The 26,928-nt window shown below is 37.2% G+C and overlaps 1 protein-coding gene across 1 annotated transcript in view; it reads left to right on the top strand.

Annotated features, from left to right (window-relative positions):
- The window catches only part of AGPS (alkylglycerone phosphate synthase), a 113,081-nt gene that overhangs the window by 60,030 nt on the left and 26,123 nt on the right, over positions 1-26,928 (top strand). Inside the window, exons 10-14 of the mRNA XM_007524697.3 lie at positions 1,884-1,992; positions 3,918-4,045; positions 14,780-14,831; positions 17,057-17,133; positions 20,561-20,673. Coding sequence (XP_007524759.1) covers positions 1,884-1,992; positions 3,918-4,045; positions 14,780-14,831; positions 17,057-17,133; positions 20,561-20,673 — 479 coding nt within the window. The remainder of the gene's footprint in view (positions 1-1,883; positions 1,993-3,917; positions 4,046-14,779; positions 14,832-17,056; positions 17,134-20,560; positions 20,674-26,928) is intronic.

The following is a 26,928-nucleotide window of genomic DNA, read 5'->3' as shown; positions in this document are numbered from 1 at the left end:
AGATTCAAATCTGACCCCCACCTCATTGGAGAAAAATTATATGCTCTGGAGTCTTTCCCTCTGTTACTCATTTCTTTCTTCCTGTCTGCCACCCATCTTTGTCTGTCTGTCTGTCTGTCTGTCTATCGATGTCAACCTGTAGCTAGAAAGTCTATGTGGTGACAAAAGACAAAACAAGATATTGTTCTCATTTGTTCTACTCATTTAGTTTGTTTTCATGTAGTATTTTGGATTGAACATTGAACCTTACACATTCAGTGTAGTTGCTCTACTGCTAAGAAACCTTTCTGGCCCCAAGTTTTTTGGTTTTTTTTTTCCCACCTTTATTTACTTAGGGGGGGAGGGAGAATGGGTGTGTGGGAGAGAGAGAGAGAGAGAGAGAGAGAGAGAGAGAGAGAGAACATGAGAGCATCGCTCTGGTGTATGTTGTGCTGGTAAGGAAACTCCAGTACTCATGGATACAAATCTTACACTTTACCACTGAACCACCTTTGCCAGATGCAGCCTCTTATTGTAAAACTAGATCACCATAGTTTGCCTGCTCTTGAAACTTTGCTAGCAATATAATGAACACATATCAGTACCATTTTTTAAGGCATTATATAGAAATCATTTTTATTGATAATTCATGCCTTATGAAAGTAACTCCCTACAGGTAAATGTTTAAACAAGGAGAAACTATTTTCTCTATTAATTTCCTTAGCATTTCATTATTTTCTTTGGGTAATTCTTAGGACTTGAATTGTTGTATCAAAATGCTTGTACATGTTTAAGTTTGGATCTTTAACCAGTTTTTAATTTTATTTACTTACTTATGGATAGAGACAGAGAAATTGAGAGAGAAGGGGAAGCCAGTAGAGAAGGTGAGAGAAAGTGAGACCCCTACAGCCTTGCTTCATCGTTGTGAAGCCTTGCCCCTGCAGGTGGGGACAGGGGCTTGAGCTCATTGTCCCATGCTGCTCTCCAGGTGCTCCACTGCCTGCTTCCTTGCAGCCAGCTCCCTCTGTCGAGATTTTATGCCAGTTGGTATTCCCACTAGCGCTGTGGGAACCTTTATCTCTATTCGTTTCTGACTCGTATCTCAGGAACTATTCCTTGTGGCCACTTCCCCATGTCTCACTTGCGTGAGACAGCTGTCATATACATAACTCTCCCCTCTTTTTAATGAAGTATGTATCTCCCTCTCCTTATCAACTTCGACCTGATCATAATTATTACGTTATCTTTGTTACTCTTTTCTACAGACTGGGTGAAGTTGTTAAGTTGAAAGTGGGTATAAGGCAAGAACCAATTCTTGTCATAGAATTCTAAGTATCTGAAAAAGTGCTTGATGTGAATAACAATTTTAAAAAAATTTTATAAGATAGGGAGAAATTGAGAGGGGAGAGGAGATAGAGAAGGAAAGAAAAAGAGAGAAACCGCTAACACTGCTTTATCACTAATGAAGACTGGGGACTTGACTCTCAGTCCTTGAACATGGTAACCTGTGCACACACTGGACACACCACTGCCAGGCCCCAATAATAGTGTTTTATAAACATTGCTGAGTAAGTGAACAGAGGCAGAGGTCTTAAATTATGATCATTGTTTTGTGTTTTGTGTTTGTTTTTTTTTTTTGCCACATCTAGACTAAATTTGTTTTAAAGAGTTTTTTTTTTTTTTTTACTGCTTAAACTGGTACAAACTTGGAATAATTTTTCTCTTAAAAGTTAGGAAAAATGTTTATGAATTACTAAAAGATGGAATTCTAAAGAGGATCACTATTTATCAGTGAACCCAGTATTTAAAAGCAGGGCTAATATATATATACACATGTGTACACACACACCGACTGCATTCACTGACAGATATATAGAATTTATATCATGCATTGTATTAAACAGGTGGTTCATATAAAAATGGTAACACCTAGAGGTATAATAGAAAAAAGCTGTCAAGGACCTCGTATGTCAACAGGCCCTGATATTCATCACTTCATCATGGGATCTGAAGGTAAATATTACTGCAAACTTATTATGAACAAACACAGGTTAGTAACAAAGTTTTGTGAAAATATGTGGTTATTGTTAAAGCAGATCTTTGAAAGAAGTATGTTTGATATAAGAATGGTGACTTTTTAAAGTTTTATTACTTTAATTTATTACACCGTAAAGTTTTTATATGAGAACATCTTATTAAACTTCCTCTTACATTTTGCTTTTTTACAGTTTTATAGACAGATTGGTCATTTTGTTCTTATTTCAATTTAAAGGTTTTTTTTTTAAATTTTAGTAATACTAGTGATTAGGGCTTAAAATGCTTAGCTTTATTTAACATTCTATATTGCTATTTTTTTTTAAATCTTAACTAAATTATCAGGGTTAGACCCAGTAACACTTTGTGTTCATGTCGTGTCTTTCTATAATGATATCTTTTGTTATCTGTTATTTGATTTTTTAATAAAGTGGAATTAAAAAATCGGTTAATTCATCTATTTTACTGATTTGTAGGCTTGGGTGATGGCTCACCCAGAGAATGTTGCTATGTGCAAAGATCCAAGTTCAAGCCGCTGATCCCCACCCGGAGTGGGGGAGTGGCAGAGCAGTAGAATCTGTTGTGGTGAACATTGTTGTTGTTGGTTGCCTCCAAAGCTATGACATTTTTTTCCTTCAGATTGAGAATTTTCATGTTCCTAAATTTGAAGACTATACTAGACTTAGACAAGTGGAGAAAGAAGTGGTATGGGATTTTTCTTTCTTTTGTTTTTTTAAATTTGAGGTAGATACAAAGTGGCAGAAGAGAGAAGAGAGGAAAGAGACAGAGAGGGATAGAGACACCCCACAGCTGTGAAACCTCCTTCACAGTGTAGTAAACTTCAGGCACGAATCTGGGTCACACATAGGGCAAAGCAGCACACTATCCCAGTGCACTGTTTTAGGGGGCCAGGTGGCGGCACACCTGGGTAAGCACACAGAGTACAAAGAGTTATTTGTTTGACATTTATCTTGCAATCTTTAAATGTTTACGGTTGGGCAGTGGCACATCTGGTTGAATGCACATGCTACTATTTCCAAGTATTTGGGTTCAAGCCCCCAGTTCCCACATGCAAGTGGGAAGCTTCATGAGTGGTGAAGCAGTTCAGTCCGTCAGCCTCTCAACCCCCCCCCCACCTCTCATATCTCCTTTCCCCTCTCATTTTTCTCTCTGTCCTATTAAATAAATACAATTAAAACAATAAACAAAAGCTATTTGAAAGTTGCCTTCATTGAGAAAAATTGCCTTAAAAATGTCTAAGAATGTTATACATAATTTAAAAAAATGTAATCTAAAAGCTTATTTTCGAAGTAGTAATATTTGGACTGGAGAGGTAGCATAATAGGTATGCAAAAAGACTTTTCATATTTGAGACTTCAAGGGTCTAGGTTCAGTCCCCAGCACCACCATAAGCCAGAGCTGAGCGGTGCTGTGGTTTAAAAAAAAAAAAAAAGTGACATTTTCTTAGTTGTTTTTCTTTTCTTTTTTTAAATATTTATTTATTCCCTTTTGTTGCCCTTGTTGTTTTATTGATGTCGTCGTTGCTGGATAGGACAGAGAGAAATGGAGAGAGGAGGGGAAGACAGAGAGGGGGAGAGGAAGACAGACACCTGCAGACCTGCTTCACCGCCTGTGAAGCGACTCCCCTGCAGGTGGGGAGCCGGGGTTCAAACCGGGATCCTCACGCTGGTCCTTGTGCTTTGCGCCACATGCGCTTAACCTGCTGCACTACCGCCCGACTCCCCTTACTTGTTTTTCTAAAAGGACTTGAGCAGCCATTATTCCTCATTGAATAGTCACAATATTTATAGATATGTCTTAACAAATAAGTAGATAGTTAATAGGATCAGTGGATCAAAATGATTTATAAAGTTGAATGTTGGATTATTCTCCTTCTTTTTCAGGGACCCTTGGTGTAGTAACAGAAGCCACAATAAAAATCAGACCAGTCCCTGAATACCAAAAATATGGCTCAGTAGCTTTTCCTAATTTTGAACAAGGAGTTGCTTGTTTAAGGGAAATTGCAAAACAGGTAAAAATATTCATATATATATATATATATATATATATATATATACTATCTTGCATAATTAAGATATGTCACATAATCTTCATATTTGGTTGTAATATATTTTGGTTTTTGCAGCTTTATATTAAAAGGTAATGTAAGAAATCATCCCTTCAAGTACAGTCACTAATTTTCTGTGTAACTATATATACCTGTTTTCTGGTTTAAAGAGTGCTGTGTGACTTTAAGCCAAGGTAAAATATGTATTTGATTGGGTGACTTTAATAGCTCTGTTTTGTTTTATTTTATTTTATTTTATTTTATTTTATTTTGCCTCCAGGGATATTGCTGGGGCTCGGTGCCTGCACTACAAACCCACTGGTCCTGGAGGCCATTTTTTCCCATTTTGTTGCCCTTGTTGTTATTGTTGCCATTGATGCTGTTGTTGTTGAGTAGGACAGAGGGAAATCAAAAGAGGAGGGGAGACAGGGGGAGAGAAAGACACCTGCAGACCTGCTTCCCTTGCTTCATGAAGCGTCCTCCCTGCAGGTGGGGAGCTGGGGGCTCAAACCGGGATCCTTACTCCAGTCCTCGTGCTTAGCGCCCTGTGCCCAACTCCCATAGCTCTGCTTTTATTGAATGTTAACATTTTTTTTCATTTTCTTTATATTTTTACTAAGCCAGAGTCTCACACATGTATGATTTTTTTTTTCCTCACTCCCTGGCTATGTTTTCATTCAGATATAGACAGACACCACAGCACTGGAGCTTCCTGAAGTGCTCCCATGGCACTTTGAAACTGTCAGGGTTTGAACCTGGGCTGCACGTATGACCAGGCAGATTGCCCTATCCAGTAAGATATCTCTCTGGCTCCTGTCTCTCTCTCCATCTCTCTCTCTCTTTAAAAAATATTTATTTGGGGGTCGGGCGGTAGTGCAGCAGGTTATGTGCACGTGGCGAAGTGCAAGGACCGGCGTAAAGATTCTGGTTGGAGCCCCGGCTCCCCACCTGTAGGACTCGTTTCACAGGTGGTGAAGCAGGTCTGCAGGTGTCTCTCTTTCTCTCCCCCTCTCTGTCTTCCCCATCTCTCTCCATTTCTCTCTGTCCTATCCAACAACGACGGCATCATCAACAACAATAACTACAACAACAATAAAAAGAAACAAGAGCAACAGAAGGGAAAATAAATAATAAAAAAATTAATAAAAATTTACTTATGAAGAGTGAGAGCAAGAGAAAGACCAGATCACTCCCTCAGCTGTGGCATAACATGGCACCAGTGACTGGACCTGTGGTCTCCATGGCTGCAGGCATGCATGTTCTGTGCTGTAACAGACAGGACTATCTCTCTTTAGTTTTTCTTAAATTAGGATATTTATTGGAATTAAAAGTGACTGAATAGCAGCTGCTCCAAAATTTTAGAAGTTGAATATAGAAAATATTCTTACACCTGACTTTAATTTTTTTTTAAGATTTGCGAGAGAGCAGAACACTATAACTATAGTTCAGATACTATAGAACGAAGTATATTACTTTGGAGAGGGAGATAATCCAGCAGAACACAGACCTGTTCCTGCTGCTATGAATGAAGCAATTACCGAGAGTAGTTACTGGGACTTGGAGATACTCCACTGTTTGAAGAATTTGAATATTTTACTTCTGATTGTTTATCTAGAGAGGTAATGATATTTACTTTCCCTGGAATGGGTAAATACTAGCATATGGTTTAGGGATATTTATATATTCTTAAGTTTCAAAATGGGGGCTACGTGGTGGCACACGTGGTTGAGCACACATTTTACAGTGTGCGGGGACCTGGGTTCAAGCCCTACAGGGGAAAGCTCTGCAGTAGTGGAGTATTTCAGGTGTCTCTTTGCCTGTCTCACTCTTTGCCTCCCCCGTCTCAATTTCTGGCTCTTTGTCCAATAAATAAATAAAGATAATAAAAAATTAAAAAGGAAAAAATTAAAAAGTTTCAAAATGTAAAAATCACATATTCCAAGAATGTCTGTGCTATCTTTTTTTTTTTTTTTTTTTTTTTGTGCTATCTTATTTGTAACTGTATTTTCAGGCAAAAAAATAAATATATATCAGGTTTTGGCATGTCTTTTTTTTTTTTGCCTCCAGGGTTATTACTGGGTGCCTGCACTATGAATCCACCGCTCCTGGAGGCTGTTGTTGCCCTTTTGTTGCCCTTGTTGTTTATCATTGTTGTTATTGCTGTCATTGTTGCTGGATAGGACAGAGAGAAATGGAGAGAGGAGGGGAAGACAGAGACGGGAGAGAAAGACAGACACCTGCAGACCTGCTTCACCACTTGTAAAGCGACCCCCCTCCCCCCGCAGGTGGGGAGCCTGGGCTCAAACCGGGATTCTTGCATTTTGTACCATGCGCACTTAACCCTCTATGCTACCACCCGGACCCCGGCATTAGTCTTTATTCAATTTGCAGTTTGAAATTTCAACTGGTCTAAAGGAAATTAAGATCCATTAAAATAGATCATTCGTGGTGAATGTGCTAGATTCTTGACTGATACTGAGTCAGCTGCTTGTAATTCCTCACTGTCATTTCATAGCTCTTCCATTTCTGCATCATTTTCAGACTCAGGTTGATTGTGAAATGGGAAACTTTATTTTGGATGAGTGTTTTTTTTTTTCTTTTCTTTTTCCTTTTAATACTTTATCTACTTTTTCCTTTTAATACTTTATGTAGAGATACAGGGAGAAAGACACCAGAGCACCGCACAGCTCTTGCTTATGGTGGTGCTGGAGATTGAACCTGGGACCTTAGAACGGCATTAAAGTCTGTTTGCAGAACCGCTGGGCTATCTCCCTAGCCCATTGAGTGTCTTTTAGAAAGGTGCATACGTGATTATGCACAAATAGCAAAGCAGGCTCTGTGCATTTTCATCACTATTTTTACTAGCAGCAGAAGGACTCCATTAAGGTTTCTCATCTGATCTTTGTCCATGTGAGGAACTTAACTGCCATGGGAAGAGTTAGAAAGGCAGATTTAGTGGGAGATTAATTTGATTCTATCTTGTAAGTGACAACCCAATATAATCTTCAATTTCACTCAGTAGATGGGTAAATTATTATTTTTTTTTACCTTTTTTTTTTTGTTCTTTTTTTAAAAAATTTTTTTTGTTATTAGATACAGAGAGAAATTGAGAGAGAAGGGGGAGATAGAGAGGAAGAGAGACAGAGAGACACCTGCAGACCTGTTTCATCGCCTGTGAAACAACTTCCCTGCAGGTGGAGAGCCGGGGGCTTGAACCAGGATCCTAACCGGTCCTTGCGCTTTGCACCATGTGCGCTTAACCCACTGTGCAGTATCCTAACCGGTCCTTGCGCTTTGCGCCATGTGCGCTTAACCCACTGTGCTACCACCTGACTCCCGGGTAAATTATTTTTAAGACTTTCTCAGAAAATAGATTTTCCTTTTTTTACTCTAGCATCTCAAAAAGGGGGAAAGATAGTGTTTTTAACTAGCATATTAGTATCAGGCATAGTATATATATATATTTAGAATTGACACTGGTGTGCTTACAGTTTTTGGAGGAAGGCTGTTGAAATATACTTGAAAGCAGTTTTTTGAAGTTTGGGTTATTTTTCTTCTAAGTGAAAATTTAGGAATAATGCCCCAAGGTTTTGAGAGAGGACCATTTGTTTGAGAAAGAAAAAAATCAACAAACAAACAAGAAACCAGACTGCATGTGTAATACAGATTTACATGCATTCTTCCTAAAACTGCTGCTATCATGACTAGGTTTTGAGAATTAAAATAGATTAAAATTTATAGATTAAAAGGCATATTTTTTTCTCTCTACTGTTTTATGAGTGGCTCTTTATCATCATTTTTCCTTTTAGACAATTTTAAACTGAGTTTCTACCGTACTTAGTGAAAAAATACATAGTTCCTGTCTACCACCTCAAAATGCCATGTCTCAGTTTTAAATTGCTGTTTTAAACTAATTTTATCCTGAACACATTCAAATAAATAGCTCTAGCTCTCACATTCAAAACTTTTTTATATTTAGCAATAACCCTTGGTAATAATTTGTTACATAGAGGAAGTAGGATTGTTATCTTCAGTCATTTTTGTGTCCTATTTGCCCCACTTACACAGAAAACTAATATGAAAAACTAGTCAAATGCTTGATCACACTTGACTGTGACCTAGCAAATAGGTTAAACCTGAGGACATTTAAAAGGCATTGTTTTTTTAAAAGCAAAGTTATTTAAAAAGATAAGTCATTTAAGATTTAGTGCTGTGGCATATAGGATAGGGGGTAAATAAATTCAGAAATAAGAGCTTTGTTTATTAATTTCAGAATACAGACCTTTGAAATATACTGTACCGTCCTTTTCCCCTTCCTCCTTTTCCCCTCTCATTAGTATATTAGAACTCACAATCAGTACAGGAATTTTTTTTCTGACCATAGAGACAATAATGAAGTCAATATTTCAGAATTCCATTAAACCTTCTTTAAGATTCTCAGATTGAGCTCACAAATAAGCTAACAGGTACTAATACTTCATTCATGTCCATCAAGGAAGCACCAGTTTGATTTCGGCCATAACAGTTTTTGCTGTTGTCAGCGCATCCATATTTTGGTTTACTCTATTTTACTTTACTTTACTTTACTTTACTTTACTTTACTTTACTTTACTTTACTTCACTTCACTTCACTTCACTTCACTTCACTTCACTTCACTTCACTTCACTTCACTTCACTTCACTTCACTTCACTTCACTTTACTTTACGGGCATAATGGTTTATAGTTGTGGACATTGGATTCAATTTCTCATCTCCCTGTAATAGGTGTCTACAGAATATTCTCACCTCCAGCAAAGATCCTTTCCATCATCTGTACCCGCTCCACCTGAGTCCTTCTCCTCCTTCCCAAAGTCTTTGCTCTGTTGTCATATACCACACTCAGTTCAAGTTTCGCTTGGTCTTTTCCCTTTCTGTCTCTGTTTCTCAAGTTCCATATACAAGTCAGATCATCTACTTTTTATGCTTCTCTCTTGGGCTCATCTCATTTAACATGATGCTTTCAAGTGGCATCTAAGATGAGGCAAAGGAGATGCTTCATCATCTTTCTCATAACCGAGTAGTCAGTTGTATATGTATACCACAGCTTTTGTGGCCACTCATCTGTGGCTGGACATTGGGACAGCTTCCAAGTTTGGGCTATTATGAACTGTGCTGCTATGCATAGAGTTTTACATACATCTCTTTTATTTTGACTGTTGTATTTATTTTACAGTATCTTTTATTTGAGATACTTTACTCTTAACTTTATAGCCAACATAGTGCAGTGATATTCTATGACATGATTTCTGTCTTTCTAGGACTAGGATCTTGCATATTATATATTTTGTGTTTACCTTTTGTTGTTCTTGTTGTTGTTTGGTGTGTATAGACATGTACAAGGAGTTTGGTAGTGAAGCACTGACTTTTGATACAATAAGAGATTAATGGACTATCTTCACAATAGTTTCAATGCTCTAGAGTTTGTTATTCCAGAGTCTACACAGAAAGTTTGATTTAATTTTTGAAGAAACAGACCTTTCAATTCAGAGGTAATCATTGCTTAGTCAGAGTAACAGAGAGAAAGGACTAACATCCAGGTGCTTCTATTTTATAGTTTATCTTTATGAAGTTAGAATAGTAGGAATCTTGCAGACATTTAAAATACACTAACAGTGAATTTCCTTTGCTAGTAACTAGTAAACTTAAAGGCACTTCAATTCTTCTGTATCAAATCTAAAACACAAATTCTGTTCTTTTTTGACAGTAAAGAGATATGACCTCCATTAACATACGTTTTGCAGAAATCTCTTGATGTGTTTATCATAGGGACTATCTTTTGAAGAAAGTAGTTGGAAGGAGAAATCTGCTGGTTTTTAAGTTAGTGCAGAAAATTCTTAAGATTAATGAGGCTTTTTAAAAAATGCTACATAATCAAGTAAATGCTGATCACATTGCATAAGGGGAGAAATTACCAGTAATTTGACTTATTTATTGTATTTTTATTAGTGATTTACAAAATTACAAAATAGAGTTATAGTTCCACACTATTTCCACCACCAGAGAAAGTTCTGTGTCCTCATTCTCATCATTGGAAACTGCAGTGATTCTCCCAAGGTCACAGATGTGGGTTGACTATTATCTATCTGTCTGTCTGTCTGTCTGTCTGTCTGTCTGTCTGTCTGTCTGTATATGCCCATTTTTAAAAATATGGTCCTGCCTTCTCTTCCATTTTAAGTCACACCTACTCTTATTACTACTTCTGAATGCCTTTCCTTTTTTTCCTGTTCTTTCTCTGGGTCCTGATGGAACTGGGTTTTTGAGCCCACTAATCTCCCCCTACCATTTCTCCCCTCTAGGAGTATGAACCAAAATTCTTTTTGGGGTACAGAAGGTAAGAGTTCTGGCTTCTGTGATTGCTTCTCTGCTGGACATGGGCATTGGCAAGTTAACCCATACCCCCAACCTGTTTCTTTCTTTATTGGAGTAGGGCTCTGGAAAGGTGAGGTTCAGGGGCACATTGGTGATCTCCCCATGGAGATCAGGATGGAATCACAGTAGCACCTGCAACTTGCTGTCTGAAAGGTAGTAAGTTATGAGGCAAGACAAAATGTTTAATAAATAGGAACCAAGAAGTAGGAATACAGAGGCGAGTATAAGGATTTTAGGGTGGTAAGAAGCTAGGAAGTCTATTTTATTTTATTTTTTTAAACTTTATTTTCCCTTTTGTTGCCCTTGTTGTTTTATTTTTGTAGTTGTTGTTGTTACTGATGTCGTCATTGTTGGATAGGACAGAGAGAAATGGAGAGAGTAGGGGAAAACAGAGAAGGGGAGAGAAAGACACCAGCAGATCTGCTTCACGGCTTGGGAAGCGACACCCCTGCAGGTGGGGAGTCAGGGGCTCAAACCGGGATCCTTATACCAGTCCTTGTGCTTTGCGCCACGTGCGCTTAACCCATTTCACTACCACCCGACTCCCAGGAAGTCTATTTTAGGTATATTCCTTGGGGCCTGAGATTTTAGTGAGTTTTACCTGAGCTTGATAGTTACCATGAAGGGGGGAATTTGACTTAGTTTTTCTTATACTCATTTATATGACCCATATTTGAGGTCAACTCAGTTCATTATGCCCAGACTATTTACTAAGTAAAGAGTGTATTGAAATGACATAAGATATTGTAGTAAGAACATATTTACCACAGGAGATGAAACAATCATTTTATTAACTCAGTTTGAGTATACATTTTTGCGTGTTTCTTACACCCTCTATATTTACTATTTAATCCATCATAAAATTCCTTGTTAGAAACATGGTCCTTTTTTTCTTTTTTGTCACCCACCACTAGAGGTCACTTTAAGTCAAGGACCTTTTATCTTTTTCCTCATTTAGGGAATCCTCTTATTCTGTCTTAATTGAATAGCATTAGGGCTGAATTTTAAAGTTCATCATCAGAATTTGTAATTTATCACTGTTAATGGAAATGTATAGAGTTTCTTTTTTAACCTACTAAATTACTTTTATAGCAATGAAACAAAATCTTAACTATAGATTTAGTGATCCAGATTGCATGTCATTATTATTATTATTTTATAGTAGCATTGTTTTTGGACTTTTGACTATAGAAACATCTATTTAATTAGTTTTAGTGGTAACATTTCATTTGAAAGCTAATGAATTTTTCCTGCTTTGCATTGTTAGAATGATGCAGTGGTTTACAAATTCTCAATTGTCAGATGATCATAAACTAGTCTACATGCTGTTGTCTAGTTTGCTTATGAGAATCTACTTGTAAAAATTATTGGAAAAACTGCTCTTACTATTTAAGAATTATCAATAGTACTATTTAAACATGCTGATAATGCTTTAAAAGCTAGTATTGAAAACAAATTTAGGGAGTCAGGCAGTAGTGCAGTGAGTTAAGCGCATGTGGCATGAAGTGCAAGAACCAGCATAAGGATCCCGGTTCGTGCCCCCGGCACCTCACCTGTAGAGGGGGTTCGCTTCACAGGCCATGAAGCAGGTCTGCAGGTGTCTATTTTTCTCTCCCCCCTCTGTTTTTCCCTCCTCTCTCCATTTCTCTGACCTATCCAACAACAATAGCCATAACAACAACAACTGCAACAACGATAAAACAAGGACAACAAAAGGGGGAAAAATGGCCTCCAGGAGCAGTGGATTCGAGGTGCTGGCACCAAAACCCAGCAATAACCCTGGAGCAAAAAAAAAAAAAACAGAAAGAAAGAAAACTCATTTAATATCCTGCTACAAAGCCTTTTTACGCTTCAATCATGTTGCGTATAATTAAATATTGATCATCTGAAAAAATGGGAGTAATCCCAGTCCTCCTAACCTGACAGCATTGTTTCTTATGCTCAAGTTATCTATAAGTCTGCACATAGCATTCCATAAAATATAAGGCAATAGCTTATTGTTAGGCTGTAACTATAAAACTTCTAATACTGTTTCTTTTGATTTGGTAGCAATTCTTTATGTAGATGAAATTATCTTACCATTAGTACCATGATAAACCAATAAACTGTATAATGTTCAAAATAAGAATCTAGTCATTTTATTGGGTGAAATAAAATGTATATTGGGAGTAAATTAAAAAAATTATATTTTCCCTTTTGTTGCCTGTGTTATTTTTCATTGTTGTTGTAGTTATTGTTGTTGTTATTGATGTCGTTGTTAGATAGGACAGAAAGAAATGGAGAGAGGAGGGGAAGACAGAGGGGGAGAGAAAGATAGACACTTGCAGATCTGCTTCACTGCCTGTGAAGCGACTCCCCTGCAGGTGGAGAGCCGGGGGCTCTAACTGGAATCTTTACTCTGGTCCTTGCGCTTTGCACCACGTGCGCTTAATGCACTGTACTACCACCCGACTCCCGGGAGTAAATTTTTAAATCAACCTATATTTTAAAATATATTATTGGCACAAGGACTGGCATAAAGATCCCGGTTCGAGTCCCTGGCTCCCCACCTGCAAGGGAGTCGCTTCACAGATGGTGAAGCAGGTTTGCAGGTGTCTCTCTTTCTCTCTCCCTCTCTGTCTTCCCCTCCTCTCTCCATTTCTCTCTGTCCTATCCAACAACGACGACATCAATAACAACAATAATAAATACAACAACAATAAAAAGACAACAAGGGCAACAAAAGGGAAAATAAATAAATATTTATATATATATATTATTGGCTTAACATCAGTTTGCGAATTAATAAAATTTCAGAAAAAGTTTCATATACATTTATGCACACTATGTATTCCCCATACCCACCACCAAGATTATTGTATTACGTCCTTCCTTTTGATAACCACCATAGTTTCCTAGTCTAAGAGGTTATTGATATTTTTTTACTAAGTTTGTTTGTAAGTTATCTATATTCCTCATTTGAGTGACCTAATGGTATCAGCCATTAGGTCAATTCAAAAAACAAATATCACAATTGGCACAAGGCAGATTTCAGGAGTGTGTTGAGTTTCATTCTCGAGTCTCTCATGAATCTCAGTTCTGTTGATACACATTTTATTCATAAACACTCAGATGATAAATAATTTAAAAGTTGATGACTAGCCATCACTGATTTGAAAGCAACCTCTTGGCAGAAATTTAATCTTATTAAAATTTGCATAGGAAGAATAATATAAGATACAGTTCAAACTAATCCTCTAGAGAATTTCTAGCTGACTTAACTCTTGCTGGTGTTTGCAGTGTAGTCCAACAAGTTAATATATATCTGTTTCCCTGGCAGCTTTTAGTCTATGCCTGCATAAATGCAACATTGGTACAGTTTGGGATGCTCTATGAGTATATGTATTCAGTATACTGTACTCGAAATACTGTATATGTGTTGCCTCACATTTCAGTTTTACTGCTGTTCTCATATAAGTAACCTTGAAATGTAATAGAATTCTGGACACTGAATAATTTTTCTATTTTAATTGGACTATGAGAAATGATTAAGGTAAACAACAAGCCTTAGAGTTAACTTTGTAGACATTGCAGATAATATTTTAAAACTTAAAAATGTATTGTTTATTTATTATTGGATATGGATAGAGAAGTTAGGAGGGGAGGGAAAGAGAGATTGATTGATTGATTGATTGATTGATTGATTGATTCTCCTGCTGCCCTGCTTCGCCACTTGTGAAGCTTTACTCCTACAGGTGCGGACCAGAGGCTTGAACCTGGGTCCCTGTGCACTGTGATATGTGTACTTAACCAGGTGCGCCACCGCCTGGCCCCACAGATAACTTTTGAAACACTTTGGCCAACAAAATTTCTACTGTTATCCTGATTTTTTAAAGTGTATAAAAACCTGTTAGCACAATATAGTTCATAAATGAGTTAATGATTTCAGCATTCATGTTAGTTTTGAAAATTTAAAGTAATCAACTTTGTGGCCTAGACCTTCTTTTAAGCAGCTCTACAGGTCTGCTAGTGATGAAGTAGATCTTACTGTAGATGAAAGATCTGGCAACATATGTATATATATGATCTATGTTTCTCTTTTGTGAGTAGATGTCTCTATAGAAGCCATTAAGTTTTTTTTTCCTTGTAAAATTATATTAGAAGTTAAGATTGTTTTCCTGCACATAACCTTAGGTACTGAGTTTTTTTTTTTAATCAGAAATACAGAAAGATGAAATTCATATCCTATCTAGCTTTTTAACTACAATATATTAAATTTGTATCACATTATTTCTCCTCTTCTAATACAGAGATGTGCTCCTGCATCTATTCGCCTCATGGACAACCATCAGTTTCAGTTTGGTGAGTAAGGAGTGATAATTTCCAAATCTCCTCCTGGAATTCTTTGTCAGGAGAAGTGCTGAGTGTAGAGCTAGAAAGATGAATATCGTAGTAGCTGTCCTTGAGGAAGTTCTCAGTCAAAGGAAGTCATGCCTGTCTATAAAGAATGAGTACAGCAGAGCTGGGGCACTGGTACAGAAGACTGCACTGAAGAGCCGGGCTGCCAGTGAAGACGTATTTGATATTGTCTGATTTTGTTTGAGGTTTAGGGGTGGAAACATTTCTTAAAGGAGAGTAATGCTTAAGCTGAATCATAAAAGGTGAGTTAAATTATGCTCAAGCCGGCCTCTTCTACCAAACTGGAAAAAATAGCCTCCAGGAGCAGTGGATTCATAGTGCAGGCACCAAGCCTCAGCAATAACCTTGGAGGCAAAAAAAAAAAAAAGTTTTTTTTTTTTAGAGAAACATCTCTCTTAGGTTATATTGAAAGAAAAAAATAAATCCCCAAACAGACATCTTATTTGTGATTATTTGTATTAAATTGATCTCTACCTAATTTGCCTTTCATTTCTGCTTTTTTACTTTATTTAATTTATTAAATTGTATTTATTTATTTTGGATAGTAACAGAGAACTGGAGATGGGAGGGGAAAATAGAGTAGGAAAGAGAGAGACACACACCTACAACACTGCTTCACAACTCGTGAAGCTTTTGCCTACAGGTAGGGATTGAGTGCTTGGAACTCAGATCTTTCCGAACTGTAATGTGTCCACTTTACCAGATGCACCACCACCCTGTCGCCTACTTTGTTTAGTTACAGAATGGGTATCTCACTATTAGCTACTGCTGAAGATTTATATGACTTGGTCTTTATGTAACTTGGTTTCCTAGCATAGTAAAAATATACTAAGTATTACAGATACTTATCCTCACATTAAGAGATAGATGAAAATAGCAGGTGACAGTTTCTTTTCTTTCTTTTTTTAATTAATGAAAAGCTAGTTTCCAGTTTGTACTTTCTTTTTAATTGAGGAGTTGGTGGTTTACAGTACAGCTGTTGGCACATGGGTATAGTGTCTCATCTTTCCATGATAGGTACCTTGCAAAACACTCACTGTCCCACCTCCAGCCCCTTTAAATATAAATAAAACACCAAGCCTTACAGCATTTTTAACACTTACTAAGAAAATAAAAATGTACAATACAGTTGTTAACACGTGTACAAGTCTTAACCTCCCCGTGTTAGATATACAGAACGCTCATCACCAATTTACATTCTTCACCAAACTTTTGGAGCCTGGGTAGTGTCTCACCTGTTTGAGTACACATATCAGTTGCACAAGGACTCATGTTCAAGACCCTCCTGTCTCCACCTACAGGGTTGGAAGCTTCACAAACTGAACCAGAGCCGCAAGCATTTCTTTCTCCTTCTCTGTTTGCCTCTCCTCTCTCAACTTCCCTCTGTCTCTTTCCAAATTACATGAATAAATAAAAATATAAAAAATAAACTTATTTGTAGATAACTTTAGATTTGCTGGAGGCCTTAATGTTCTTTATAAAATCGTATATGAATGGTATGCTGCATTTTTCTGAATTGGGCTCATAATACTAAAGCCAGATGCATGCCTCTTATGTGTTAATAGTCACAGGAGTGGGATTTGCTATTCTGAAAACAGTAAAAGGCTTTCACTCAATTAAGCTCAATCCACAGGCAGAGATGCTAATGTAAGAAACAGACTCTGAGACAACATTTGTTCTGTTTTGGCAATTTTAAGTCTTGGAGTGTGATTAAGGGAACAATTTCTAGTTTTATGCCTAGAGTTCTGGGTGAATTAATAATTAATTATGAAATAACCTTGAGCTTGCCATTGATTCTAAAATAGTTGATAGTTCTGAATAGTTTCTGTATTAATTAGAGAAAAGCAAAACCATCCACCATAGGTACCAAATCACAAAATCAAATCAATGAAGTGATTTTTCTATGTATGAACCACACCACTGAAAGATACCCTAAACTGTGTAGTATTAATCACACATAGTAACTTGACTTGAAAATGAAAAATGTCTGCTAGGGACTTGTAAACCAGAAGTAGTTCAAATTTTTGAAAGAAGATGAAACTGTAGGGTGTGTGTTTGAGAGAGATTTTTAAACAAGCCATGAAAATGGTTACTTTTATGACACTAAAGTGAAAAGTTGGGTTTGCTAATTCATTTAAAATGTGAACTTTTTTTTTTTTAATTCTTAGGTCATGCTCTTAAACCTCAGGTTTCCTCTATTTTTACATCATTTTTGGATGGATTAAAAAAGTTTTATATTACCAAGGTAAGAATTTTGATAAAATGTTAAAGTTTGAAATATGTTTTTCTATGTTGTATTGTACATTTCTTTTTTTTTTAATTAATTTAGTTTATTCCCTTTTGTTGCCCTTGTTGTTTTATTGTTGTAGTTATTATTGTTGTTGTCATTGTTGGATAGGACAGAGAGAAATGGAGAGAGGAGGGGAAGACAGAGAGGAGGAGAGAAAGATAGACACCTGCAGACCTGCTTCACCGCCTGTGAAGCGACTCCCCTGCAGGTGGGAGCCGGGGTTCGAACCGGGATCCTTATGCTGGTCCTTGTGCTTTGCGCCACCTGCACTTAACCCGCTGCGCTACAGCCCGACTCCCTGTATTGTACATTTCACAGTTGCTATTTTTTTATTTTGGGATAAATGTTAAGCAAATCAGTTGTGTATTCAGTTTCAGAAATCTTAAATTGTTTTTCAGATTTGATGTTCTTAAAGGTAACAAAACTGCATTGAACAGTCTTGTGCATATAAATTTTATACGTTGAAATTTTTCCTTTAAAAGTAGCTAACAAGAAGTGAAATGGAGTATAAATATTTTTAAAGTTTTGATTGCAGAATTTCTCCCCAGAGGACTATGCTAGTTTGTTACCAGTAGCAGTAAAATGCTGTTTTTCTTTTCTTTTTCTTTTTTTTAATATATATTTTTATATTACAGAATTAGATGTCGACAGGGGTTTGAGTCCACACCACTGTTTTTCTTTCTTGCATTCTTGCCATTGCACTAGAGATTTCAGTTTTGTCATGTGCCTGCACCACAAATCCACTGCTCTTGGAGGCTTTTTTTTTCTCTCTTGCTGCCCTTATTGTTTCATTGTTGTTGATGTCCTAGTTGTTGGATAGAACAGAGAGAAATGGAGAGAGGAAGGAAAGACAGAGAGGGGGAGAGAAAGACACCTGCAGACCTGCTTCACCACTTGTGAAACGACTCCCCTGCAGGTGGGGAGCCGAGCTTTGAACCGGGATTCTTTGCTGGGTCAGTGTGCTTTGCGCCACGTGCGCTTAATCCGTAGCATTACCGCCCAACCCCCCTGGGGGCTATTTTTTTCCCTTTTGTTGCCTTTGTTGTTTTATCGTTGTGGTTATTAGAGTTGTTGTTATTGATGTCATTGTTGTTAGGACTGAGAAATGGAGAGAGGAGAGGAAGACAGGGGGAGAGAAAGACACTTGTAGACCTGCTTCACTGCCTGTGAAGTGACCCCCCCCCCCCCCCCCCCCCGTAGGTGGGGAGCCTGGGGCTCGAACTGGGATCCTTATGCTGGTCCTTGCGCTTTGCGCCATGTGCACTTAACTCGCTGCTCTGCCGCTTGACCCCCTTTATTTTTTATTCTTTGTGGTTTGATGTAGCCTTTGACCAGAGGGCCCCTTTGTCATAAATGTTGTAATTTTTCCACTTGGGTAACTCCCTTTTGATTGAGATTTTGTGTTTGTACATGCATCAAAATCTTAATTTTATATGATTATTTAATTACTCCTAAACTTGCCTTTCTGTAGGTTTGCCTTTCAACCATTTTCTCCTCGTTATTGCTTTACTGTTAACTGGAAATTTTATCTTTATTGCTATTTGAATTTACTTCAGTTTTGTGAAGTGAGATATGATCTAAGTTCATCTTCACCTCCTAACCAGTTGTGACAACACATTAACTAATCCCTGCTTCTCTTACAATGATTTACGATGGTCAGGGCATTTTCTAATATACTTACCCAATAATTACACTCCATGTAATGTGTCTTATTTTTAATGAGGTTTTATACTTGAGAAAGTTAGTTGCTGTAAGTCCATTTCCCCTCATTTTCCCCCCAGAATCTTCCTTGTTAATATAATTACCTACTTGTTCTTTATTCTAGAAAATTTTAAGAAAACTTCTTCATTGGGGGCCGGGTGGTGGCGCACCTGGTTGAGTGTACATGTTACAGTGCACAAGGACCCAGGTTCAAGCCCCCGGTCCCCATCTGCAGAGGGAAAGCTTTGCGAGTGCTGAAGCAGGGCTGCAGGTGTCTCACTGTTTCTCTCCCTCTCCATCACCCCCTTCCCTCTCAATTTCTGGCTGTCTCTATCCAATAAATAAATAAAGATAATTTAAAAAAAAAAAAGAAAACTTCTTCATTAAGTAGGAAGAACATCAGGTTTTTTTTAATATGACAATTAGAATTAAGCAGTGTATTAAGTTTGAGCAATAGTTGATATTTATAATACTTAGATTATGAATTCAGGAACACATTTTTCTCATCTTTTAAACATGTTTTCCTAATGATGTTATATATTTTCTTCTAAGATTATTCTCACAAATTTTATATTTTCATTTTATATAATTATATATATATATTTTTTATATATAAAAATTTCATTTTATATAATTTTATATATATCTCCTGAGAAATTATTATCTAACAAATAGTTTTTGTTATGCAAAGATGCTGTTGGTGTCACATTTCCCCTAGCATCCAACTACTTTATTGCATTCTATCATTTTTTTTTTTTAAACCTCCAGGGTTATTGCTGGGGCTCGGTGCCTGCACTACGAATCCACTGCTCCTGGAGGCCATTTTCCCCGCTTTGTTGCCATTGTTGTTAGCATTGCTGTTGTTGTAACAGGACAGAGAGAAATTGAGAGAGGAGGGGAGACTGAGAAGCGGGAGAGCAACCTTTCTGCAGGTGGGGAGCCCCGGGGCCTTGAACCGGGATCCTCCTGCCGGCCCTTGCGCTTTGCGCCATGGGCGCTTAACCCACTGCACTACAGCCCGACCCCCCCACATTCTATCATTTTGATTGCATTATTTGATTCATTATAAATTATAATTTTATTATCTTTTTTTATTTTTAAAAATATTTATTCCCTTTGTTGCCATTGTTTTATTGTTGTAATTATTATTGTTATCGCTGTTGGATAGGACAGAGAGAAATGGAGAGAGGAGGGGAAGACAGAGAGGGGGAGAGAAAGATAGACACACCTGCAGACTTGCTTCATGGCTTGTGAAGCGACGCCCCTGCAGGTGGGGAGCCGGGCCCTCCAACCAGGATCCTTATACAGGTCCTTGTACTTTGCTTTGCACCACGTGCATTTAACCTGCTGCGCTACCGCCTGATTCCCATAAATTGTAATTCTTACAATTCATTTGCTTCATTTGCAGATCAGGATGTCATTATGATTAGAACCATGATATACTTTGAAATGAAGTATTTTTCTGTAGTTGTTATAATATTTTAGTGGCCCAGACAGGATATGGGTTCTTTTTGATTGACATATAAAATTTCAAAGTTCAGTTTTTTAGGAGTTTTGGTGTGTTTGAGGCCAGATCGGAAAGAAAGGAAGAAGGAAAGAAAGAAAGAAAGAGAGAAAGAAAGATGTGTTATATCTTACTGTATTGAAGAATAAGACCTGTAACACTTTTTTTTCCCCACAGTTTAAAGGATTTGATCCAAATCAGTTAAGTGTTGCTACGTTACTATTTGAGGGGGACCGTGAGAAGGTTCTTCAACATGAAAAACAAGTTTATGACATTGCTGCAAAATTTGGGTATGTTTTCAAGTTCATAATGTTTAAATTCTGACACCTCTAAGCACTTTTTTATATGCCTTTAAAATTTTTTAGTATTGCCGGTATTAGAATTTTAGTAATGATAATCAACTTAAAATGTGCCGATCTATTTCCCAAATTCATAGAAATTAAATTGGTATGTTGCTCTTGTCTGGCCACATGTAATTGTGTGTGTGTGTGTTTGTGTGTTAAATATTTTGTTACATTTTTACATCAGTGCTAATTTTATAATGTTTTATTTGTTGTGTTGGAATGAAATAAAAATTTATAGTCAAGTATCTGTACAAAATATACTACTAGTATTTTTTCAAGTCACTTGTGGAAATAATTCTTTAATAGTTATTGTTATATGAGTACCATTTTTACTTCTCTGTGATAGATGTCTAATTCCCATTCCCACTGCCAATTTAAGTCTTCCTAAACCATTGTGCACTGTGTCCCCAACATCCTCTCAGCCCTCCCTGCTATTATTGTGTTGTTGAAAGGAAATTGTGTTCAATCAAAATTATTTGATAAATTATCTATACTCCACCCCCTGTCACATTATTTTGTGCTGGTATAAAGAAACAAAGCATTTCACATCTATAACCAACTGAATAATGACTGGGTGGGTTCTGTCTGTCTGCTTGATGGATTATAAAAATGATTGATGAGAACTACAGTGAAAATGCCATTTATCAGGTCTACATTTTCCCTTTCCAAGAATATAAACTAATAGCTCTCAGAAATGAGTTTCTTAGTGCTTAAATGTTTTTCAGAGCTTAAAGCCTTATGAAAATGATGCTTAATCTGAGTTCTTTGTCAACATTTACTTTCAGCCTTTTTTAAAACTGTTATCTGTATGAACATTGTGTGTGTGTGTGTGTGTGTGTGTGTGTGTGTGATTTAACCATGTCATACAAAATTATAAGACTTGAGTAGTGTTTTCATACCCTTACACAGTACACATGAGCCACCACACTATTCAACATTCTATTTCCTCCCCAACTACTGTAGTTCTCTTGAAGTCCAAAAGACTTCAAGAGAACTTGCTTTTTTTTTTCTTTTCTCTTCTTTTCTTTTCTTTTCTTTTCTCTTCTTTTCTCTTCTTTTCTTTTCTTTTCTTTTCTCTTCTTACAAGTTCTATTCATGAACAAATGAATATTTAATTAGGAGCTATATGTCTCAAAATGCCCCTCTTCTATATGACTTTGTCATTTACAATGATTCACTCATTTTAGAATTTTTCTGAACAAAATGTTATAGTCATTTTAAAGTAAGATAGTCTTGGATTGGGAGTCGGGTGGTAGCACAGCGGGTTAAGCACACGTGGTGCAAAGCGGGAGGACCGGCTTAAGCATCCCGGTTCAATCCCCCGGCTCCCTACCTGCTGGGGAGTCGCTTCACAGGCGGTAAAACAGGTCTGCAGGTGTCTGTCTTTCTCTCCCCCTCTCTGTTTTCCCCTCCTCTCTCCGTCTCTCTCTGTCCTATCCAACAACGACGATAACAATAACAGCTACAACAATAAAACAACAAGGGCAACAAAAGGTAATAAATAAATAAATATTTAAAAAGAGAGTCTTGGATGAACTTTTTTAGTATATTTTTGTATCACTTTTGAGTATTGAAAGTAATCAGTTTTTTACATATTCTGAAATTGGTAGATTTTAATTTAATTTTTCTTGTTTCATGGTGAAATTTGTTTATATTTCACTTTTCTCTTCCACAGTACATTTTTGCAGTAATTTTTAAAATAAACTAAGAATTGTTATTCATTTAATGACCATTGACAGAAATTTCATGTCATCTCAATATTTATTGAGATGTTTATTTCCCTTTCCATATGAAATGTCTGTGTCTGCCTGTTATCTGAAATACATAAATCATTTAATTTTAAAACTTTTCTTAAATGCCTGTTAGTCAGAAACCAATAGTTAAGGATCTTCAAATTAAAGGTTTTTATATCTGCTATAGCCTTAAATGTTAACAGACTGAATTTTAAAATTGTTTCTTTAATTTTTTTTTTTTTGGAACTTGTAGGGGAAATACTTTAATATTTGAATCTTACTTTATACAAGCTTTAGTTTGAATTTGGTTGCATATTTTGTGAAAGTGTTAGTGAAGCTCAATACTTTCCTTTTCACTGGTATCTTTTGTTCTTTTTTTTATTTATGTCTAACTACAATAACAACTTTTAAACAATATCTTTTTGTTTGTGATTACTTGTGGGTTACAAGTAAGATTGCAAGGCATAGACCCACCCACACTGACCTACCACCAAAGTTCAGTGTCCCCACCCTCCTGCCTCCCAAAGACAGCCACCATATTTTTCACAAAGTCATAGAAACTATTTTATTCTAAACTGCGTCTCTTAATCTTTAGGTATTTTGCCAATCTTATTTCATTTGAACTACCAGCTGTCATGAATTCTCCTCACATAATGCCAATTTTGTTTTACTCATGCAGCATGATTCACTTGTTATTTATTCATATGAGAGGAGGAGGAGGCAGGAGAGAAAGTGAGAGAAGGGGGATAGAGAGAGAAAAGGGGAGAGGAGAGAGAAAGCAAAGCACCACTCCCCTTGGGAACATGCAAGTCTACTGCTGACCTTCCTACTCAGCCCACTCCCATCCACTCCTATTTGCAACTTAACAAGAGTGAATCTTCCCTAAGATGTATCCAGATCTATTTAGATGTGAAAAGCATACAATTTGCTTATACTAACGAACATTTGTTTCAAATTAGTCTTTAAAATAGTATGTATTTGGGAATCGGGCGGTAGCGCCTGTGGCGTGGCATAAGGATCCCGGTTCCAGCCCCCGGCTCTCCACCTGCAGGGGAGTCGCTTCACAGGTGGTGACGCTGGTCTGCAGGTGTCTATCTTTCTTTCTTTCTCTCCCCCTCTCTGTCTTCCCCTTCTCTCTCCATTTCTCTCTGTCCTATCCAACAACAACATCAATAACAACAATAAAACAAGGGCAACAAAAAGAATAAATACATAAATAAATATTTTTTAAAATAGTATGTATTTGTGAGATATGTACTTAAAGCAAGGGTAAAAAAACAGGATTTGGCTGGGCCTCTCCCTTAATAGCTATAATTATCTCTTAGCTATAATTAGTATCATAATGGACTCTCACCTTGACTCCCTTCATGAAGATACAGAAATTTTTTTTTTCCTTCAGGATTATTGCTAGGGCTTGGTGGCAGCACTGCGAATCCACTGCTCAAATGGAGGCCATTTTGTTGCCATTGGTTTTGCCCTTGTGGTTGTTATTGTTATTGTTGTTATAGCTGTCATTGTTGTTGGATAGGACAGAGAGAAATCAAGAGAGGAGGGAAGGCAGAGAGGGGGAGAGAAAGACAGACACCTGCAGACCTGCTTCAACGCTTGTGAAGCAACCCCCCAGTGCAAACATCTTCTAGTTTGAATAACCCAGACTGCCATTAAGGGTGATAACTTAAGACTATTTTAATTTTTTCATACTTGGAAATAGCTTTGTATGATTTCTAGCTGAGCTGATTTTCTCCCAGTTCTTTCTAGCTCCATGTTCTAATTGTTGGGAGAGTGAAGAATTTTTTATTATTTGAGATGCTATTCTTCCAACACTCACTTCTTAGTCATTTTATCTTTTGCATAACTAGATAAGAGAAGTGCATCCACTAAATTTCTGTTGAATTTTTTTAGATTATTTATACATTTTATCCTTTTAAATTTTTTTATTATCTCTGTTTTTTTATTGGATAGAGACAGCCAGAAGTCAAGAGGAAGTAGGAGACAGAGAGGGAGAGAGAGAGAGAGAGAGACCGACTGACCTGCAGCCCTGCTTCACCACTTGCAAATTTTTCCCCTACAGGTGGGAACCAGGGGCAACTGGGTCCTTGAACGTTGTAACGTGCTCTCAACCAGGTGCGCCACCACCTGGCCCCATACATTTTATCTTGAAGTAAAGATTATTAATCTATGTTTTACTTTTTGTTCCTTTGTTTTGTCTTCTGTTCTCACCCCTAGGTACTTTAAAGTGGTTGTTTTTAATGTATTCCCAGCAGCTAGGACATTTTTATGTGTTTTTTTAAATTTTTTTATTAGTGGTTTAATACTGATTTACAAAATTATAAGGTAACAAAGGTTATAATGCCACGCCTTCCCCACCAGCAGAGCTCTGTGTTCCCATTCCCTCCATTGGAAACTGCAGTGGTTCTCCCAAGATCATAGATACAGGCTGACTTATTTCTATAACTGTATTTCTATATATATTTGACCTTTTTTTTTTTTTTCCTATGGCTCTGCCTTCTCTTTCTTTCTGGGTCACATCTACTACTTCTGAGTGTCTTGTTTTTATTTAAAAAAATTATTTTATCCTCTTCTCTCTCTCAAGTCCTAATGAAATTGGAGTTCAGAGCCTTCTGGCCATCTTCCCTAACACTTCCCTGTACTCTGGGAGGAGCGTACATTGTTATGCGTCGACCATCTCATCTCCATGCCTTCTACTTGTCTGCTAGCTCTGTTAAATACCGTTGAGCATCCATGCTCCAACAGAATGTAGCAGCTAACTGTCAAGAAATCACACTTAGAAGATTATTTATCTGTGTTTATTAGTAATGTAGTTGAACTAATTTTAACAATGAAACGAAATAAACACAACTTGGCAGCAATCTCAACAGATGCATTTACATTTACCATAGAACTTAAGATAATATGTTATCATTATTTTTAAAGCATTTGCTTAGATTGTTTAACATGATTCAACATGAAAGTGATTAGGTTTACAAGATTGTCTCTTACTCTGTTTCATTTGTCTTCCCAGTCTTTCCTCATGAAATAGCTTTACATTTTTTAAAAGAATTTTGTTAATTGCTGTTTGAACTTTGTGGCTGGGAGAAGTAGAGGATAGACATTGCTGCTTTAACACAAAATCTTAAGTGTAGTTATTTGGAGTGCCTGCAAAAGTAGTTGGTTAGAAACATTAAATTTCTTTTTATATTTTATTTATAAAATGGAAGTATTGACAAGACCATAGAATAAGAGGGGTACAATTCCACACAGTTCCCACCACCAGAACTCCCTATACCATCCCCTCCCTTGATAGCTTTCCTATTCTGTATTCCCTCTGGGAGTATGGACCCAGGGTCATTATGGGGTGCAGAAGGTAGAAGGTCTGGCTTCTGTAATTGCTTCCCCACTGAACATGGGCATTAGCAGGTCGACCTATACTCTTAGCCTGCCTCTCTCTTTCCCTAGTGGGGCAGGGGCTTGCGGGGGGGGGGGTGTGCTCCAGGACACAAGGTGGGGTTGTCTGCCCTGGGAAGTCAGGTTGGCATCATGGTAGCATCTGGAACCTGGTGGCTGAAAATAGTTAAGATGTAAAACAGAACAAATTATAGAAACATTAAAATTTCTATCCCCTACTACTGTCTATATATATTGTTTTTTAAAGATATTTCTGACTAGAAGAACATAGACAGCTTTAAAAAGAAAAGGAGGTGAGCACTACTTATGGTGGTGCAGGGGATTGAACCTGGGACTTTGGAGCCTCAGGCATGAGAGTCTCTTAGCAACCATTATGCTATCTACCCCTGCCTGAGATCTGCATTCTTCTGTTATGTTTCAGCCCAATTTTCCCAGCACCATTTATTGAAGAGACTCTGTTTACTCCATTTAATGTTTTGCCCTCCACCCTTGTCAAAAACTAGATGTCTGTAGGTGTGGGGGCTTATTTTTGAAGCTCTCAGTTCTATTTCACTGTTCTGCGATTCTACTTTTGTTCTAGTACCAAATTGCAGGTTTGATTACAGTAGCTCTCTAATATAGTTGGGGTCTGGAAGCATGATGCTTCCATTCTTGTTTGTTTTCTTCAAGATTGTCTTTTTCAGTAAAGTATATCTCATGTGTGAACGGTTAATCGGAGGTTCTGTAAATTCTCGGGTGTGTCTTGGGAGGTTTTGTTCACTTGGCTATACATCTAAATTCTCTGCATTTTTTAAGCAAGTGCCGTCTTTAGGCTACTGGTTTTTACTAGAGAGCTGCTAAGCTCTGGCTTGCTGGTGGTGCTAGGGGTTGAAACTGACTTTTGGAGCCTCGGGCATGAAAGTCTTTTTGCAAACCACTATACTGTTTCTCCATTTAAGGGCTGTCGATTCAGTATTTCACTAGAGATGACAAGCATTTAGAATTACAGGAAAAAATTGTGTTTATTTGTATGTTCAAGTTTTCCAACCCTACATTTTGTGAGAAATTTTACTAGTCATGTTAA

This window comes from Erinaceus europaeus, chromosome 18, assembly GCF_950295315.1.
Source record: "Erinaceus europaeus chromosome 18, mEriEur2.1, whole genome shotgun sequence".
Taxonomy (NCBI): domain Eukaryota; kingdom Metazoa; phylum Chordata; class Mammalia; order Eulipotyphla; family Erinaceidae; genus Erinaceus; species Erinaceus europaeus.
The sequence above is the reverse complement of the archived record's forward strand: the minus strand, read 5'-3'. Positions and strand labels throughout refer to the sequence as shown.